At 41.0% G+C, this 21,618-nt stretch overlaps 1 protein-coding gene across 2 annotated transcripts in view; it reads left to right on the top strand.

The window, feature by feature from the left end:
* Positions 1-21,618, top strand: part of SEMA4F (ssemaphorin 4F) — a 1,454,381-nt gene that overhangs the window by 554,754 nt on the left and 878,009 nt on the right. For both annotated transcript variants that reach the window (XM_044063980.1, XM_044063981.1), the window contains exon 5: positions 1,205-1,313. In XM_044063980.1, coding sequence (XP_043919915.1) covers positions 1,205-1,313 — 109 coding nt within the window. The remainder of the gene's footprint in view (positions 1-1,204; positions 1,314-21,618) is intronic.

Raw genomic sequence — 21,618 nt, 5'->3', positions numbered from 1 at the left:
ATTTGTTACATCGTAGTGACACCTTCAGGAACATCTACAGTTAACTCCCACTGATGCCCCAGGTGCCAAATACTGCCAGTCGACACAAGGTCCCAAAAAGATTTCCTCTCAAAGCTCACAATGACAGATTAAAATACATTAATATTTACATATTTTTGGTTTGAAGAGTTCCCATCTGAGTGGATACATATCAGTTAATAGTAACAAAAATACATAATCGACAGTTAAATCAAGGATGGTAGCGTTAGTATGAATAAAGATTAGGAGGAGTGGGAAATTCTTAATCTGGGATAGAGCAAGGACAGAGCCATTTACTGATAAGGTGTGTTTTTAGCATTTTTTTAAATTTGGTTATTAGCAGTGCTAGATGTGATGTTAACAGGTAGAGAATTCCAGATCTTGGCAATATAATGAGAGTAGGTGGATTCACCAGCACGATTGTGTGCTGTTGATATCAGTAAGAGGGGCAAGTTTGTAAACCATGTTAAGCTGGGACAGATGTAAAAGTTGGGAAGTTCCAACCAGTTTAATTTCTTCAGAGCAGAGCAGTCATGAGATCTGAAAGTTCTGTGTGCTACATACCTAGCTATTTTATTGCAGAAAGATTCTAGTTTTAACAGTTCAGTTTTCCTGAGCTTAATAAGGATATGTGATGCATAAAAAAGAGTTGAGGTCAAATGAGTTTGGGCAATAGCTATGCTTGTATTTTGTTGTGAGATACTGCTTGTTCCTGTATAGTGTATCTAATTTTTTGTGGACGTTTTTAATTGATTGAGAGATGTGGGTGTCAACTCTCATATTGGTGTCTATTTCCACACGTAGTTTGGTGTGTGGAGAGGGCAAGATAGTAGTGTTATTTGCGGAAACAATGTAAAAAGAGCCTGTGGATATAGTAACTTTATTAGGATGGAATAGAATGCTACATCCTAGCCAGAAGTCAGAGAACTTGACCTATCATTGCTTAATCCTAACCCTATGTAGGCAGCCCTCTGGGACAAAGTTAACTGGAAAAGTAAGCAGAAGCCCTGCTTTTACACCAATGAGTTTAGAATCTCATTAGAATTCATTATTTGCATTGATGAAGAGTTTTTATTTAATTAAAGTGTTCACAGTTAACTAATCTCAACAAATTGTAGCATTTCATTTGTCATCTTTGTATGTTAACATTTATGATTCTAACGTTCATATGTTTTTTTCATTTCAGAACCTGGAAGAGTTCCAGTTAGGTAAACTGATAAGTGATGAAAAGATGGAGAATGGACGTCGGAAATGCCCGTTTGATCCATCTCAAAAGTATGCAGCAGTTATGGCTGGTAGGTAAACTTGTTTTTTGTAAATCCTGTCGTGTAATAGTAATTCACTTAAAAAAAAAAAAAGCAAAGAGATTTTATGTGCAAAGTAACTGAAGTATTCATTTTTCAGAGTAACATTACCCTAGAAGGTCCAAATGAAAAGTGGAAGCAAGCAGTATGCTTGAGCCTTATTGAATTTTTTGCATTTATTGTTGTACATCATTTGTGATTTAAAATAGATAATAATGGTTTATGTTCATCATCTTGATCACTGCTGCAGTAGTCTTAGGGATTATTATCCTGCCAGGGCTATAACAACCGGCCAGCTTCCAAAGTTTCAGGGCACCTTTCATGCACCCAAACTGTCAAGCAGCTTGAGCTGGTTTGCCTAAAAGAGAACTTTGGGCACAAAGCCCTTCAGAGCTTTACTGACACCAAAGACAACACTCCTCAGACTTTTGAGGGTTGACAGAAGGCTTGCACTTTCCTTTGCTGGGCAGATAAGTCCCCTTCTGGGGGAGAAACTTCCTAATTTCCTTTTCAGGAAAGTTATTTTAAAGCTAGGAGTGTTTTGTTTTAACAGACTGTCTCGAGACGGTAATGTGCTCTTAAATAAAGCACTCCTTTTTTCCTGTTAGTTTAAAAGTAGAGTAAATAACTGAAAACATTTTTTTCTGTGCTGAAATTGTGTTTATTTTGCTTTTTTTGGGGCTGGAGTAGTGTTTAAATTTTTTTTACTGTGTTATTTGTCAGAATAATATTTGTGGACTGGTAGTGTTCCTCTTCCCTGGAAAGTCATAATTTTTGGCTTGACTGGAAAAGACATCCAGTCCCACAGTCAGTCCTTCTACCAGCCACAGAAAGAAAAAAAGTTAAACAGCCTTTTCTACCACAGAAGGCTAGCAATTTGCCTCAGCCGCAGGTGGATGACACTGCTGTGGCCATTTGTTGTACCTCAGACCACTTATCTTTTACCCGAGATCCGCCTAATGTAGCACCTATAACCACTATGGACTAAGGGTAAGCCATGTCCTCTGCGGCTGTTGGGGTACCCTCAGTGAGCAAGGGAGAGCCACTGCTGTCTTTCTTGGGAGAGAGAACAGGTCAGATTTCCCAATTCTATCTAAATGCTGTACCCATTCCCTGGGGAAGTAGCTGCTGTCATTAGTAACATTGTTGACCCCATTTTTTCCTGTCAAAAAATAACAAGTATGTATCTTTTCCTCCTCAAGTTTCTTTGGATAAGAGTAGTTTACTGTGTCTGGCTCATGCTTCAATTCAGGCTATTGATCTTCCTTGTAAAGTAGTTTCTAGTAAAGGAATGACAGATTCCTCTTTTCCTGAGGAGCTTCAAGATTCTGAATCTGAACAAGAAAATGCAGGGATGGATACAGAATTTTTTCCTCATATTTCTGATTCAGACTCTGAGGAGCGCTCAGTTTCCGATTCTCTCTGTGGGGTATTTGCCTTTTCTGAGACTATTGCTTGAATGTGTCTCTGAGGTTCCTCAGTTCCTCATAAAATACTATGAGTAGTTACAGAAGGATTTTTCCAGAACCCACACCCATTCCTCCTGTTCTTTCTGCTTTAGAGGATGTGTTACTGCCTGCAATTTTCCTAATATTCAGCCAGCTGCCCCTAAGAAGGCAGATAAGATGTATAAAGTTTCTCGATATTTTACATTTTTATACACTATTCTCAGACTTGACCCAGCAGCTTCAGCTTTAGTTGATCCTACTTCTGCTAAGCACTTAGTTAATTCCAATCCTACTTTTCTTTTTCTGATAAGGATGGAAAATTATTGATAGATATGGAAAAAGTGTATACTTCTGCAGCTTTGATATTCCGAAGTTTGAATTGTCTGGTTCAAATGTTAGTTTGTTCTGACAAGTTGTGAAAGTATGTGGAAATTTTAGCTGCGGTTTCTTCTTGTGAGGGAAAATGCTTTAAATGGCTTAGTTTCTTCTGTTTGGTCACTACTCATTGTTTGCAGTGTGCGTATAACCTTGTTGATACTTGTTTTAGGGCTATTGCCACTGGTACTGTTTTAAGGAGGTTTGTGTGGCTACACCCTCAGAATCTCACAGATGATGTTAAAAATGAGATTTTCAATTCTCTTTCTTGGATAGAGATTTAATGTTTGGCCCCTGTGCTGCAGAGGCGATCAAAAAGTGTGATGAAAGGGACAAGCTGATCCAGGGAATCACTAAGATTTTCAGCCCTCCTTTTTCAAACTGTCCAAGGGATTTTTCTTATTCAGTTTTGGCAAAAACAGAATGAAAAGGCTCAGCAAAATTCAGGTAAACAGACATTGAAGAAGAAATGGCATGGGGGTTCAAAAAAATCTCGAACCTCCTAAAACCAAGGACAGTCCAACAAGTCTGAATGAATGTTCGAGAGACCTTGTGACCTTCTCCCACGCTGGCCCCTTTTTCTCCCAGAAAGTCTGAATCTCCATTCTTCTCTCATTCATCAGGGTTACAGATGGCAGTGGGAGGAAATTCCTCCTATCCAGGGGGTCATTCCTCATCTTTCAGATCAGACTGTTATGTTCACCTGTTCTTCATAACATGCTGACCCTTGGAGTGAAAGAGCCACCTCCTCTTCCTCATGTGGAGAAGGATTTTTATTGAAGGATGTTCCTAGTATCAAACAAAGAAAATGATTAGAGATTACTTCTGGATCTTTTCTTTCCTAAACCTGTTTGTGATACTGACCAAATTCAAAATTGTCACTTCACAAGCTATTACTTCTTCTTGTTTCAGTATCCTGGTAAAGTTAGATGCAAAAGATCTGCCTTACCTTCTGAGCCACCCACAATATCAAGAGTGTTGACAAACTGTCAAGCTCCAGTTGTAGGTCATTACAGGCTACAGGGCATCCACAATTTCCATATTTAGGTAACTTACGTATTTTTACAGAGTTGTCTTCAAAGTATCAGAAATCTCTGTTGGGTAAGAGATCTTTTGCACAAGCTGGGATTCCAAGAGAACATTCTGAAGTCTTTCTTTACTTTATAAAGGACTGTCTTCCTGAGTTGCCAACTAGACTCCTGAGGTCATAGAGCTTTTCTTCCACAGGAAAAAATAGATCTTTATTTAGATTTGTTTATAAGGTTTTCCACTCAGACTTGTCACCGTGTGGGAATACCTCGGGATTTGGGGTCTCATGATACAACTGGCAAGACTCCACATGAGAAAGATACAGTGGTATCTGAAATCTCTTGTGATCCCAGTATAAAGCACCCTTTAACTTTTCAAATCCCAGTGCTGGGGTTGTCATAAGAGAAATCTTTTGGTGGAAACGACATAGATCCTCGAGTACAGGTCTTGCTGCCTTCCTTCCTGCCACAAAGCAGTCTGTCACCACAGATGCTTCAGACTTTGCTTGGGAAGCAGTTACAGAAGGGATAAAAGTGCAGGAGTCCACTGGCTCCAGGAGGAGGGAAACTATTCTGTGGTAGTCAGGCCATCACCAGCCAAGGACTTCCGCTGTGGGAAATCCCACAAGTTAGGACTGAATACACTCAAGCATATCTTCATTTATGGTAAGTGTACACAACTGTACTTTCTCTTTTCTTTTGGAAATGACCAGGAGCAATTGCCACAAGCTTCCTCACAGGCTAGATCTAGTCACACAAGAACAGGGGTGTTGGATGCACCCTGACCATTGGTAGTGGGCTGTCTGTCCATAGGATCTTAATTTCCTTTTATGCACCTGTTTACTGAAGATGTGTAGCACATACTAATGGTGGCAAGAAAGCCTACTGCAATTTAAATTGTATATATTAACAAATCTCTGTGTTTGTGTGAGATACTGTCCTATGGCCTTTCTTACTCCTCTGTCAAGGTTCATTCATCAGTCATTTCAGCATGTCTGCCCATGAAATCCTATTTCAATGCAGTCTTGTGTCAGTGTTTTTGAAAGGGTTTTTTGTAAGAGGATTCCAAGAAAACCAGTGGTCTCCTCTTTGGGGGAGAAAGGGTAATCCATAATACCAACAGAGAATGTGGGTACGATTTTGACAGAACTAAATCTTTCATATCATCAGACCAGTTGTTCATTTCTTATAAAGATCTGAAGAAGGGATGACCTATGTCAAAACAGACTATTCACAAATAGTTGTTTAAGGCTATTACCTTTTGTTGTACTCTCCATATAACAAAACTGTTCCGGGCAGGGTCAGAGCACACGGTTGTTTCCTGTTTGAATGTTGCATTAAAGGCTAAGAACTTTCACTTGTCATCGTAACCTTTCTTCACTTGCAGTGTATCAGGGTCTGATACCAAGTTTATATTTTCAGATAAGCACATAGAGAATTTATTCCACCAGTTTTAGATCTTTTTAAATGTTGTCTGAACATTTTTATTGAAATACTGAACCAATTTCAAAAGTGAGACATTTGGTTTATAAAATGTTAAAAACATTTGAGGAACCTGATAAGCAAAGTTATAGGTTCATAGGTTATACTAGGCTATCGGCCCTAGGGCCTATACAAGCCTAGCCTTAACAATTCCCTGGCTATTTCTTTCCACAATATTTACTTCCCAGAACCTCTGTCTAGCAAGGGCGACTGACGTGATCCCCGGGGTGAATTTCCTATCTCCCATCCAATCTTCAAGGTTCCTTTTGAAGAGGGCCAAGGAGGCGCTCTGCTTGACATGTATGGGCAAGTCTATTCCAGAGTATGGGGAGTGTCTGGGTCAGGACCCAATCCCTCCAGCATGTATTGTTGATTGTGATGACAAGGTTTAGATTTAGGTTTATATGACCATAATTAAAAGTAGAACTGTACTCAAGATATGTATCTATATACACAGTGCAAGTTTGAGATTTATAAAAGTGACTTTTTACAACTGAGCTACAGTTGGGTGGAAAATGCATCCCATTTTCTTTGTGGAATGCAGGTTAAGTAATATATCTGTCATATTTTAGTGGAATGGGTAATGTGTTAGGAGGCAAGGGCTGTTGTCTTGCAGAAAATATTTTGAACAACTTTAGGAGATTTCCTAAAGTGCAATAGTGATGTTATCTGTATGTTTTTTTATCTAACAGTTAAGATTTAGCTATTGCCCTTCTACAGGATACAAACATTAGACAATTCACGAGAAAGAGAAATTAAGGAAGGGATGTTTTATGATGGCGTTAAGTGAAAGATTGAAAGAAAGTAATATTTGGAAGATTGCTAATGGCGCCTGATTATTAATATATATATATATATATATATATATATATATATATATATATATATATAAAATGTAAATGTTTTTATAAATGCAATAAGAACTGTAAATTGATTGTATATTGGTTGAGATGATAAATTGAGCCTTTTCTTTAAACCAAACTGTTATTCTTGAGCAATTCTTTGGTACTGAACAGTGTTGAAAGGTTATGAGCATTGTGAAACTAGTTTGATGTATGTTTGCCGTCTGTTCTAATTCTTCTCTATAATGCAAAATTCAAGGCAGAAAGCTCAAAACTCATCCTTATGTCCTGTTGGCCAAGAAGGGTGTGGTTTCACATTCTCAAGTCTCTGCCAGTACAGGAAAGCCTCCTGGTCCAAACCATGGTGGTTCCTCACTGTTTGAAGTGACAGCTGATTACATCCAAGTACATGGCTATTGGTTTTACATAACTTAATTCTGCTGGACCTTTTAGATGGGATTCTAAAGATGATTGAAACAGTCAGGAAGTCTTCCTTTTTTCAGACCTATTCGAAGTAGAAGTTTTCCATTTGGATGGAGAGGTAAGCCCATGTGCACCAGTAAGTTAACATGACATCTTGTATGAGTCTGGATTTAGCTGGTCCATGGTTATGGTGTATTTTTCTGGCATTACTTCCCACTCAGGCCTTGTGAAGGGCAAGGCAGTAGCTGGGACAGGTAGTTCCTTAAACAGGTTATTCATCTTCCTCTGTTAAAGATCCTCTCTTTTCCATGAAACTTTAAGTTCATTATTTTCTAGCCTGTTCATGTCCTGCTCAAGTTTACAGGCTTGGCAACTCAGAAATTCTCTTGAAAGAAGCGTATGTTGTCAGTCATCGCATGTCCTTACATGATATTGGAATTTTAGACCTTCATTTAAAGGGCCTTTGTTTTGGATTTGGGTGTTTTTAAGATTAATCCTGTTTATTTCCAGAAGTGATTTAAGAAGTGTCTTGAAGAAAATCATTTAATTCCATTTTCTTGTATTCTTCTTGGATGAGAAAAACTAAAAAGGAAGTGCTTCATACACTGCTAAATCATTGAGAATGAGTTCTTGAGTTCCAGAAAACAGAACAAAATTTTGTTCCCTTTGCTCCAGGGAGTGAAGAGCTGTCTCTATTGTCTTTTGCCATCAGGCATCTAATTGCCTGTTGGAAAATCCTGCTATCGTGGGGCACTACAGCTATGTGTATGTAGCTACTTTTAGGTGCTTACTATAAAAATGTCTCCATTGTTTTCACCACTTGGTTATTAGTTCATGCCTTCACCAAGCATTATTGCTGGAACACATCTCTAGGAGTTACGCTTCTTTGATACGTCAGGATTCAGCTCTCTGAGTTTTCGCTATTTGGACCATCTCCGGTTCTGCCTTCCATGTCTTGGTTTCTTCACAGATGTATATGTACTGAGGAGATCTTGTGTCAGGTATATCAGTAGTGTATTTAACCTATCAGTTGAAATGATGAAGGAATCCTCCTTATGTGCTATTACTGTCAAGCTTCTGCTGTTTTAGTTCCCTGTACATTATTAAGTTCTACAACTGCAATAGTACAATTTATTTTTGTTGTGTGTTGCAGATGATGATTTCTCACTAGACAGTGTGAATTTGGTATTCAGTTATAGTTTGGCATACAAAGTCACACATGCACTAAGAGGAGTCTTGCACACTGCGTGGACTAGAAGAGAATAGTCGTGAGGCTGGAGGTAGTGGTAAGGATAGCCTGTGTCACAAATCAACTAATATACTGATTACATGCACGGTGTGTCTCTCTCAGATCACGAGAGACAAATTGTTGGAACAAGTTTGTCTGTAAAGATGATGGATACCTCCAAGCAAAGCTGAAGAGCTTAACTGAATGACTAGATATTGTAGAGGGTTTTGGTCCCAAGATCAAATTAAGTTGCATATCGGTCTTTAGTTCATCGCTGTGTGGGAGGCTATAAAAGTGACTTCTTGTTTACAGTTCTTCTGTCCACTTCTTCATAGAGCTGTCGCAGTTAGGAACAGATACTGATGATCAACATCAACAAGGAAGAAGGCAAAATCACTGTCTGCAATTGGTCCATAAAAGATTTTTTTTTAAATTTCCTTATATGACAAAAGATAATCCAGTTTATCTCCATTGTTTGTTTAATGGCCCTGTATTAGCAGGTTGTCCAAGACCTGTTTTCTCTTTTAGACATGCATCTGCTAGAGCTGTTCTCATTAGCTGGAATCAGTAGTCTGTCATAGTATTGCTCACTAAAGCCAGATCATGCAGCTTTCTTCTTAGATGCTTTTTCACTGTTGTGGAAACTGCTTTGTGTATGCCGTTTTTCCACTTTTGCCAATACAGAAAACTTGCTTAAGAGTCAGAGGAACCACATTGAAGTGAACCTTGAGTTCTCCTTTTGACAACACCTAGTCTGATTTCCCTTACTGCAACAGCTGTTAACATTTCTTCTAAAGGCATGTCAGCTGTTTGTACCAATATATCAGAATGTACTGGACACAATAGTACCGAAAAGTCCATGCTCTGCCTCTGAAAGCATAGCTGTCATTAGGTTTGAGGCTTCAGAAAAAGTCTCATAAATTTTCCTATCAACAAGAAAACCTTATGTCAGTGTCCTGCATACTAAAGAGGAAAAAATGTGCTTTTTGGACAGGATCCAGTGCATTGGCTCCATTAGTTTGCATGCCAAAAATTGTTTTTTAGTACCTTTTGTCATTTTCTAAAGCAAGGTTGCAATACTTCCTTGTATAGATTGATCTTTTTTTCCATTTCTGTCTTTCATATGTCCATGACAAATTGAGCAACTGAGCATGGAGAAAAGCTTTTTACAAGACTTTATTCATCTTAAAACAAAAATAGTTTCTAAGGCATAAACGTGATGTCTTAACCATGCTTTCTTGCCACTTGTTTACTGTCCTGAATGATATATTGTTGGTTGCTGTTATCTAGGCCAGAATTTCTGAGTGTCAGGCTTTATGCTATGTGGAGCCTTTTTTGGTTGCTCGTAAACGGAAGGGTTACTTTAAGAACTAAGTCTCCAGGTTTTTGGTGTCACTTCACTGAGGTTTTCTGCATGTCATTGACTTCTTGTTTGCAAGTAATGTTCTTTTACCTTAGTACTGCTAAAATTATTTATCCTACAGTCTGTGACCTATAAACGATGATGAGTGCTGAGAATTATATAAATATTAAAATGTTATTGTATAAATAAAGTATATAGTTTTAATGTTTCAGTATTGATTAATGTCTTTTCAGTTTTTCTTTTAATTTCTTATGTAGCCAGTTTTTAAGGATTCAAAAAGTGTGTAAGGCTTATGCTTAGTTATCTTAATGATGTTTATGTAACTCTTATTTTGGTGTTATATGTTTAAAGTTATTAAATAAACCATTTTTGTTGGGGAAAACACTCAGATCTTATATTCAACTTTGGGTGTATTTTCTTGCCAAATGAAGAATAGAATAATCTCTGAACAAACTTGATAACTGCAGAACTAGTACATGTTCAGAAAGTAAGACAGACCAAAACATGTCAATAATCGGAATGTCTCTTTATATGCTATCCCTTGTGTGGAGATTAACTGATAAGACCTAGCAAGAACATATTCAGCTAAGACTGCAGTAACTTCTGCTGCTTGCCTTAGATGATGTCAGTCAGGGGTTTGTGTTCTACTGTGCTCTAAGTATCGTAGCCTTAGCATTCAGTCGGGCATCATAATAAAGTTTGGTGAGGCAGTCCCTGAATTGCTGTAGTTAGTCATGCTCTGTTTGTTACTTCCTATGCCAGAACATCTCTCTGTGCATTAACAGCTAGATTGATGCTATGATGCAGAACCTCAAAGGGTGGTAAAGTTAAGTATCACTTAGTTAACTTCAGATCTTGGTGGGAGTGCACCATCAAAGACACATCCATTTATGAGTTTTCAGTTTTTTTTTTTGTCTACATGGGAAAGAACTGAATTAGGGAGAGTCCACCAGTCCTCTTAAGGGTGCTCCTTCTGTGTCACCAAAAGGATTGGGAAGTGGACAGGCTTGCCTCTCAGCATGGTAGGGGGGTGCTGCTGTGGATCACAGACAAACAGCATTGTGTGATAGTTAAAATGTAGAGCACTCTTTTTTTCTGCCTCACTCAAGAAATATGCCACTTTAGTAATGCATTGGTGAGAGGGATTTTTAACCAAAAGAGCTACTTTTGCATTGCTCATGGAAACTGTGTTGCACCATTATCTCATTCTCTGTTTTATACCCCCAGCCAAAGTATGGAAAGTATAAAAAGTGAGTAATAATGCCAAAATAAATAAATAAAAATGATTTGAATTAGGAGTACCATAATAATAGTAAGCACTATATCAGACTGTGAATTAATACAAGTCTGACCAAATTTAAATAATAGAATGAAAACTGACATCAGATTTGTTAACTGATGGGTTCAGATCCCATCCCTCAGATCTGACTCTGCTGTTGCTAAAGCTCATGGTAACCAAGAACTGTCGAGCTTCTCCCTTACCCACAGTGCACCAATGCCAGTTGCACCAGACCTCGTTTGCCGCTTTTCAGTGAAAGATGTGGTTTCCAACACACACTAGTGCTTTTTGCGATAAGTTTCTAAAAACTTGTTATTATTTCAATTCTCTTTCTATATTTAGTTTTAAGTATCCCCTTACCTGTCGTACTGTTAATTGGGAATGTTCTGTTTCTTATATTTTCTGCTCTTCTTGTACTTTGTGTACCTCATGATACTATCGCTCATATCCTTTCTGTAGTACTACATTTTCTGTAGTTTTTCTTCAGTTACCATCGTTGGTAGTTGTCCTTTATATTCCCTTCCTTTTTTAACAGAGACAAGTAAATAAAAAAACAAAAGGTAGTAGTAAAAATAGTTCCTAAGTTTTGTTTTTTCCTTGTTGCCTACCATTACTGTTTTCAGTATGGTAGATAAGGCTCCAGTGGGGGTTTAAAAATGTGCTAGATGTGGATATAAGCTCTCCCTCTCAGATGCTCACACTTTGTGTCTATTGCTTAGGACCGATTCACTTACAAGAAGATTGCTCTCTTTGCCACTGATTCAACCCCAGGGCGTTGGTGGAGCACAAAAACAAATTGATTTTAAAGGGTCTTTTGCCATCATCTTTTGGAGAGGCTATATCTGGAGATAGATCTCCAAAAACCAAAGCAAAACATTCCAAGTCCTTGTCTCTAAAGCCTTCATCATCATCTGTTGCTTCGGAATCTTCAAAGAAAAAGACTCATAAAGGTCTGATTTCACTCTCGGATCTGAAAAAGCTGAAAATGTCTGATCCGACTCCTTCAGATTTGAAGAAACCAAAATTTAACTGATCCAACCTAATCCAAGTTGAATCCAACTGTTGCTGGTCCATCAAAACAAATCCTATTACCAAGGACTTGGTATTCACCTTCAGTGGATCCAGTACCCTCCAGGGTACCTTCCACATTTCTAGGCAGACCCAGGTTCCCTTAGGTATTTTCCACTCATTCTTCTAGAAATCTGACAGAGGAAGATGTGGAAAGAGTGGTGAGGAAGATACTGTTGGCAACAGGGTCAGATGGGACTCCCCTCGACTCCCTCTGGGTCAGGAGGTCCATTTTTCTGTTACACCTTCAGTACAAGTTCCTTCTCTGACTCCCTCATTGGTCTGAGGGTATATGGATCCTAGTTTCCCAGATCTGTCTAGCTGTGATCCAAGGATTGCTACATCCTCGGATCCTGTGCTAATTCGGAGTGCTCTGATGCCAGGTGATCTGGAGAACTCTTGGAGATGAAGCTTCCCTGTTGGATCTGAGGTGTTGCAGTCAACTCATAGGCTTTCAAAGCCATCTGTGCTCCTCAGATCCTTGGCAGTAGACAGCTCTACTCTGCCTTCCACCTCTGGGAATTTGCTTTCGGAGCAGAGGAGGGCCACGATCCAGAAGCTTGCCTTCTTGGATCCATGGTCTTCCCTTCCTCTGGGGTGATCTGCTTTCCAGGTTGCAAAGAGAGTTTTCAATGCCGCGAAAGAATGTATGGATCGAATACCCTCGGATCCTAGATCTTCAATCCTAACATCTCAGAATTCAGTCTCACCAAATCTTTTCACATGGACCGCCAGTAGGAAGACCCCAGGTTTTCCCACAGGGAATCGTGATTTCATCTTCTGATACCTGTCCACATCATCCCATTGAAGAGGTCCCTAAGAAGAAGATGTGCAAGAAGGAAGCACCTAGACTCCCCAGAGAAGTCCATTACAGAAGATGCAAATTTTGATGAAGGTGAAGGGTTCTCATGGTCACCACCTGAAGATGTCTCACTTGGTGACATCTTTGAAATTCTTAAACTGAGAAGTGGCTGGATTATTTCCAGAGGTTATATAATTCCTTTTTCCCTTCCTTCTCCAAACTCGAGAAAAATCCCCAATGTTCCACCCAGTCAGAGGGAACAAGCAGCAATTCAAATTCAGATGCTGCTGGGAAAAAAGAATCATCCAAGATATCCCACCAGACCAGATAGAATCCGGAACTTACTCAAGGTTCTTTTTAGTGCCAGTGAAAACAGGGGCCTAGAGACCAATTTTGGATTTCACCAGTTTAAACAAGTCAGTTCAATGAACCAAGTTTCGATTATCACAGTTCAGTCCATTCTTCTATTTCTTAGCAAGGACGACTGGATATGCTCAGTAGACCTGGGTGCTTACTATCATATAAAGATGAACAGACGATCCAGTGGGTATTATGCTTCTGGCTGGGAGCCAGTCATTACTAGTTCAGATTTCTGCCCTTTGGACTCACCACAGCCCCCAGGTTGTTTACCAAGTGCATGCATAGCAGTAGTAGCAGCTCACTTGAGACTGCAAGAATTCCGGGTGTTTCCGTATCTGGATGACTGGCTCATTTCTGCTTCAACCAGGCATCAGCTGATAAAGGCACGAGATCAGGTTTTCCAGACTTTCTCTGTTTTGGGTATAAACATAAACTACAAGTCTCAGATAAAACCAACTCGGAGCCTAGAATTTATAGGAGCGATACTCTGCACAAAGTCGGGCGGCCTCGGTGGTGCAGAGGTTAGCGTTGCCGCCTCACAGCAAGAGGCTCTCTGGTTCGATCCTCGGCTGGGGTGCCTTCTGTGTGAAATCTAGGGCCTCCCTGTGGATGTGTGGGTTTCCTCAGGGTGCTCTGGTTTCCTCCCACATCCCAAAGAACGTGGTAGGTGGATTGGACACTAAACTGGCCCTATGCGTGAGTGCGTGCGTGTGCCTTCTGTGGAAGGTTGGGCGCCAGGCTGGCAACTCGACACTGTTAAAACTCCACTGCCAGTTTTGAACGGACAAGTGATCCACTGTGGCGACCCCTAACTGGGAAAAGCCGAAAGGAGATACTCAGCACAAAGTCAACCATAGCTTCACTACCACCCTCAAGTGTTCAGACCATAAGATCACAGATCAGAAAGATAAGCTACAGTACCAGGATTTCAGCCGCCTGGTCCTTCAAGCTCTGGGTTCAGTGGCAGCAGCAATAACATTAGTACCTTTAGCCGGATTTTACATGAGAATTCTTCAGTGGATGCTAGCCACGCAATGGTCAGTACTTTACCAGCCCATGTGTTATCAGATACGAATCACTCAGACATGCAGGAGAGATCTCAAGTGGCGGATTCGAGCAGATCGGGTTCTACAATCCTGTCCTTTTATTCCCCCACAGCACAAGGCCATAGTGACCATGGATGCTTCCCAGCTTAGGTGGGAGGGGCATTTTCTGGGGAAAACAGTCCAAGGCACCTGATCCCCAAAGAGGCCAACTTGCACAGCAGTGTTCTAGAGGTGGTGAGAGCAGTGCATTTAGCATTACAGGCCTTCCAGTATGCTCTTCCTTTGTTGACTATTGCAGTTCAAACAAACAACATGTTAGTAGTTTGGTACATCAACAAGCAAGGAGTGACCAGTTACTACCCTTTGTGTTGAGAAGCTCTGTGTGAGGCAGTGGGCGATCTCTTCCAACCGCTTTCTCATAGCAGTGCATATTCCAGGGAAATCCAGTTTGATAGCAGACAAACTGAGCAGATGCATTCTTCTACCTCTGTAGTGGTCCCTCAACAAGAATGTCACAGAAACAATTTTCCATCAGTGGGGCCAGCCTTGCTGCGATCTTTTTGCCTCCCCTCTAAACAACAAATGCAGCAGCTACTTTGCCTTAATTCCCCTACAGGGGGAATCCCCGAGGGATGCTCCTCTTCACAATTAGTCCCCTGGTCTACTCTATGCTTTTCCACCCATACCGCTAATTCCGAAATTACTTTGGAAAGCTGCCATGTTGAAGAGCATAGTCATCCTCATGGCACCTTACTGGCCTCGACAAGTTTGGTTCCCCTTCCTTGGGCCTCACTTGCTTCACCAACCTTGGATTCTAGATCCGATTCCAGACCTCCTGTCTCACCTGACAAACATGATTCATCCAAACATAACCAACCTCAGGCTGACCGCCTGGTTTCTCCAGTTCCATTAATAGCCAGACAGTCTAGCTCTCCATTTGTCAAATACTTTTATCTTCCCACAACCCTTGTACCAGCAAGCTGTCTTCCAGCAAATGGATGAGGTCTGTTCACTGGAGCTCCTCTAAGTAATACTGAATCCTTTTCATAGGCAGGTACAAAGCTGTTGGCCCTAGGGCCTATATAAGCCTAGCCAAAAAAATACCCTGGCTTTCGCCACCCAAGAAAATTATTTTCCTGTGCCCCTGTCGAGCAGAACCACAGAAGTGATCCCCGGGGTGAATTTCCTATTTCCCATCCAGTCGTCAAGATTTTTCATGAAGAGTGCTAATGAGGAGCTTTGTTTGATATAGATAGTTTGTTCCAGAGCATGGGAAGTCTCTGGGACTGGAATCCATCCCTCCAGCATGTTCTGTTTATTGTGGTGACAAGGTTTAGGTCCCTAGAGCTTATAGGTTGGAGGGATTGGGATTTCTTTAAGTGGAGCATTTCCAACAGCTGTGGGTTTGACATAGCTTTCTATGTTGGACAGAGATTGCCTCCGAGTAGGCGATATGCATCGGAGTAAAGCTGCAGTTTTCTGAGACTGTTTGTATAGGGCATCTGTTTGAGGCCGGTTATCCTCTTTGTGAGGTGTTTCTGCAGCCTTTTCAGTTGTTGTAGATGTCTTGTGAGGTACATAACAAAAGGGGCATTGTACTCTATAATGGGTCTAATGAGTGAGTAGAGGGGACCAATGACCTCTTTTTTTCCTGGATGAGAAGCCTTTTGTGATGGAGTGTGCCACGTAGAAGGATTTCCTGACTACTGTGGCGATGTGATTATCAAAGGAGAGACTACTGTCCACCTTTGTCCAAAGGTCTCTTATACTTTTAGTGTTAAGTAGACTACCGCCTATATGGTAGTTCATGGGCACAGAGTTTTTACCAAAGGGGATGGCGATGCACTTTTTGGCATTGAGCTTGAGGCCATGGCTTTGATACCAGGCATCTGTTTCAGTGAGGCCCTTTTGTAGGATGTCCACATCATTAGGAGTTTCGATTATGGCTCCTAGTTTGCGGTCATCTGTGAACTTCGTTAGCCAAAGACTTTCTGTGTTAGCCTGTACTTCAAGCAGGAGAGAACCCAGGACTGAACCCTGTGGTACTCCACTTGTCACTGGTCTGAAGTCGGATTTGGAGTCTGCTACTTTCACAGTGTGGATTCTGTCAGAGAGCCAGTTGGCAACCCATCATGTGACACAGGGATTTATACCTAGTTTAGTGAGTTTATCTATAATTCCAGAGTGGGGGATGGTGTAGAATGCCTTGGCGATTTCTAGATTGGCTGTGTGAACCACCTTACCCTCGTCTACAGCTTTGGTGACTGCTTCAAAGAAGTCTCTCAGGTTTAGGAGACATGATCAGCCTTTTACAAACCCGAACTGGGTGGGGTCCAGAGTTTGGAGATTACCAATGTCTTTGTTTATAAGTTCCATGATGATACATTCCATGGCCTTACAGACCAGGCTCGCCAGGCTAATGGGGCGATAGTTCCCAGGGTCCATGGTGGCGCCCTCTTTGTGGAGTGGGATAACAGTCGCTGTGCGCCATTCAGTGGGCACAGAGCCTGAGGTGAGGCTATGAGTGAACATGGTACTTAGGTGGGGTGCCAGTTTGTTCTGTACTTCGTGTAGAACGCAGCCTGGGATGTTGTAAGGTCTCATGGATGCTATGTTCTTGGCTTTAGAGAGTGTGGTTTTTACCTGTGCAGCCATGATTACAGGAACTTTGCATTCTTTCGGTATAGAGATGGGCCCTTTAGGAGGTGAGAGGGGGGTAAAGTTAGCACTGAACCTATCTGCCAGGATGTTGGCAATATCAGTTGGCTCTGTATATTTAGTGCCATTGTGCTGTAACTCCGAGCAGATTTGAGTGTTGCCATTGAGATTTTTGACATAGCTATAGAATGCTTTGTGGTTGTCTTTAGAATCAGTGGTGATTTTGTTTTCGTAATTAGCTTTGGAGGATGTTATGAGGGATCTCAGCGTCCTACTGAGGCTGACCAAGGGAGTTCCTCCAATCATGGGATTTTATTCTTTTTTTTTTTTTTTTTGCAACAGTTTTTTTCTTCTGTTGTAGACTTTGTTTATGGCAGGGAACCACCACATTGGCTTCCTTTTTTGGAGGATAGCATCTTGGTTCTGTTAGGGATAGCACAATCCATGCACTTGTGTAAGTGCTTATAAAGTGCATTTGTGTAGGATTCAACAGTCGTACCTCTGTTGTTTGTCTGCATGGGTATCGTGAAGTTTGCCACTTCTGTGTTCAGAAGCGTGATGTTGGCTTCGGAGAAATTTTTTACGGTGGTTTCCATAATGGGTGGTGGGGGCAGGATGTGGATGTCTAGGGTGATTAGCTTGTGGTCGGATCTGACCAACGAGGAAACGAGGAATTGACCTCTGGTGTGGAACACCAGTCGCCCATGTTGGTAATGACCAGGTCTAGGATATTACTGCCCCTGTGGGGGGGGTGTGGATAAGTTGATCCAAGGCATTGGAATTTATGAATTCCAGAAAACGTTGAGCAAAAGAGTTGGTACATGAGTAGTTTTCCCAGTTAATGGTGGAGTAGTTGAAATCGCCCATTATTAGGGTGTTGGGTTGTACCCTAATATTTTCCAGTGTATCAAGAAATGAGGAGTGGGAATCCTGGGGCATGGTGGGGGATCTGTAGCAAGCTACAATTTGGATTGCGGTCTTGCCCAGAGTTAGTTGCACTTGGATAATTTCGGATGCATTATGCTAAGAAGCTAGCCTGGAGGTGTGGATATCCTTAATGAATATGGACACGCCTCTGCCTTTAGTGTGTCTGTCCAGGTTAGGTGACCGAAAGATGTGGTATGAATTATAGCATGGTAATGCAGGGGTGCTCTCTGGAGCCTTGAACCAGGTCTCTGTCACTGCACAGATGTCGATGTTCTCCCTTTTAAGGAGTGCCTCGAGTGAATGCATTTTGAGGTTTAGACTTCTAGCATTGAGTAACATTACCCTCATTTTGCTTGCTTGTACCTGTTACGGTTGTGAATTTGTCATTTGCACCTTGCCTAAAAAAGGCACTGTAGGGGTGGCAAGCGCCTTAGCCAGTATCCAGAATCCCAAGGGCGACAGGTGCAGGCCATCTTTGGCAAAGCATCGTGGTCTGTCGATCATGTCATCCCAGGCAGACAGATACTCGATTCCCTTAGAATGACTCCAGAAGCTTAGCCAATTGTTGAAGTCAATCATTTTGTCCTTGTACTGTGGTGTCATTCTGGGTGATGGCAGGATGCTACTCAGGGCTAGGGTCATACCTGCCTGGGCTACAAGATCGGAGAGCTCCTCCATGTCTCTTTTCATGTACTCCAGGGAGGTACGTCTCTGGTCATTCACACCAACATGGACAATGACAGAGTCATATTTGTACTTGTTGTGGAGTGAACTGAGTGCATACGTTATGTGGCGGATCCTGTCACCTGACAGGCAGCTGACAGTAACTTTCTCCTTGTTTAGCCTGGTGAGTGGAACATCAGTGTACCTAGTCACCTATGATGAGAGTATTGGGTACGTTGTTATGCCTTATGGGCTGTGGTAGAGTGGCACACTGAGTTTGTGGGCTGTGTGTCATTTGGGTTGTGTTGGGGAGTGGAGGTTACTTGTGTTTCTGCTTTGGCGGTCTCTGTTGCTTGAGCAGATTTTTATTGAGAGCCTCCGTGAATGTAGGTGTGTTTTGTGTTTCTGTGTTTTTCTTTGGTGGTGTAGGTTTTGAGGGACTATGTGGTGAGTGTGGTGTGGTGCAAGTGTTTACCTTCTCCTCTTGACTGTCTAGTCTAGTCTTGGGTGAAGAGAGCCCCCCCCCCCCCCATACATAGCATTCTTCAAGTTTTGTCCTATCTTTTTAAAGGAGGAGCAGGTTCATCAACCATTAAAGTTTAGTTAGTGGCCATATCAAATTTTCACATGGTTCCTTTGTCACCTCTCATAAATTAAGCAAAGCCTTCTTGAAAAGCACTCTTCTTCTAAGACCTCCTTTTAGAGATCCTACTCCTGCATGAGACCTGAATCTGGTACTGCAGGCTCTTAATCACCACGAACCAGCAGCTACATGTCACAGTTTTTGTGGTGGCTGTTACCTTTGCCAGATGAATTTTTTGAGATTCAAGCCTTGTCCTCTAAACCACCATACTTGATTTTTCACAAGGATAGAGTTACACTACGGACTGATGCTTCCTTTCTTCCTAAGGTGGTTTCAGAATCTAATATCAGTCAATCCAATGATTTACCTAAACTTGCTAACAAGGGTGAATACACTTTACATTTATTGGATGTCCACAGGCAATTGCGTTTCTACCTACACAGAGCAAAAGACATCAGAAAAATCTGTCCAGTTGTTTGTTTCATTCATGGAGGTAAAATTGGGAATACCAGTTACCAAAGTCAATTTATCTCTGTGGCTAACCAACTGTATTTCATTTGTTTGTAACAGATTGCACATTACTCTACTAAAACTGTTATGAGCCCATTCAACTAGATCCATGGCCACTTCCTCCTTGTTTCTATCCAGAATGTCCACGGATGATTTATTGATACATGTGCAGCAGCAACCTGGGCTACTCCCCTATATCTTTGTTACTCATTACAAATTGGATTTGGTCTCCAGAGGTAGAGCATCATTTGGCTCAGTGGTGCTTAGGAATATCCTTCCTTGAGTCCACCCTAAAATTTAGGTAGCTGGGGACTCTATCCCATCAGTTGAGGATAGAATGGAAATTGACAACATGAGATAAAGAAGTTATGTACTCACCAATACTGTTCCATCCCTGTTGTCCATTTTCATTCTTCTCAACTCCTTTCCCACCAACCCCCCCCCCCCATCCTTAAACTTCTGGAAGAATGAGTGGTTACAGGACATTTCTGTGTTGTGTATTAAACTCCTGATATAGCCTTTTCCATTTCTGAATACATATAAGCCTTTTCTACTAAAATCAGAAAACAAGATTTGAGGTAATTGGGGTTGGTGCATTGTGGGTAAGGGAGAAGTACAAGGGTTCAGCAGCTGCCGAGTCTGATCCGGGAGATTGGAACTGAACCCATCAGATGAGGAAGAATGAAAATGGTCGACACAGATGGAACATTATGGTGACTACAACTCAACCACACCAGTGTAAAAAAGAATTAAAACACCACTTCCTATATACTCAGTCCTGCCCATGCCAAACTTCCATTTGACATCTTTGTAGCCTCTACCTCCCCTCTTTTTCCTATTCATAACTAACAGACACACTTTCTACTATATTTTTCCAGGGGGGCAAGCCCCATGTGGGGGGGGGGCTCTGCTCCCCCTCCCGTAAATTAAATGTACCAACTCCAAAATCGCACTACAGTGGAAAAAAGTTAATTTCCTAACCTCAGTGTATGGTGATCGCGATACAATGTGGTTAGGAAATTAACTCTTTTTCCACTGTAGCGCGATCTTGGAGTTGGTATATTTCATTTATGATGGGGTGGGGGGAAGAGCCCCCACATGGAAGGTGCACCCTGCAGAAACATAGTAGAAAGTGTTCTGTTAGGTGGTGGTATAGGTGGAGGGGATGTTATTTTCATGTGAGTTGTAGTTTTCAGTTTTATGAAGCACACTTTCAATGTTCTGAGTTTTTATTGTTTTAGGTTTTCAGTGTTTTGGGATTTCAATGCTTTGAATTTCAGCATTATGAAATTTCAAAGTTTTGAAGTTGACCCCTGCCTTACCTCTCCCCCTCTCCACCTGGCATATATTTTTGCATTTTCTTTTCATTTTTGCTACTTGTCTGTCATCTCCAGATTCATCTTTTTACCTTGAAGTTATATATTCACTACTGTTTTATCACTACTGAATCCTTTTCCTGGAAACAGTCTTGTTATGTAAGTTATATTTACATTGTAATTCATTGTTTGTTATTGACTGCTACTGTTTTTTTTCTTTTCATGTAGCATTTAAGCCACTGTTCTTATTGTACATAGAAGGTAACTTGTGTCCCTGTGCGTGTGAATTGTATGTTTAATCTTCTTATCTATTTGCACTTTTAGTACACGATTGTATGTGTATTTTTGTGGAGGTTTTCTCCTCTGGTCTCCACTGAAAATGGGCCTCAGGCCCAGCTGGGCCAGCACTGTTAAATGTCAAATACAATACATACATGACTTCTTTTCTAGCTATACATGACCTGATTGAACTGTTAAATATTATTGAAATGATCATTCCATTCATTTCAGTTGATTTTGCTTAAAAATACATTTAAAATTTAGTGCATCATTAAACCTGTTTTCCAAAGCTTTTAGATACACGTCATCTCAATTAATTTCTAAATTGTTTTCACGCTCGCACTCTCTCACATTTTTAAACTGATGATACAGTGCAAAGAACAAACTTTATATTTTTTGCATTTCATTGTCTTGCATTTGCCTTCATTTGTCTTAGAAATCGTAAACTGATGTTCATATGTTATCCCCCTGAGAGAGTGAGTAGTTTTGCCCACATTGGAACTTTCATATCTGCTACACTGGGTAATATATATAACAAAGAATGAAATTATCCCACCTGGATATAATATCCTAAGAATTGCTCGAGTAACCAAGAAGGGCGGTGGGGTTGCTATTC

This window comes from Protopterus annectens, chromosome 2.part2 (genome assembly GCF_019279795.1).
Source record: "Protopterus annectens isolate FY-2018-M chromosome 2.part2, PAN1.0, whole genome shotgun sequence".
Classification (NCBI taxonomy): domain Eukaryota; kingdom Metazoa; phylum Chordata; order Ceratodontiformes; family Protopteridae; genus Protopterus; species Protopterus annectens.
The sequence above is the reverse complement of the archived record's forward strand: the minus strand, read 5'-3'. Positions and strand labels throughout refer to the sequence as shown.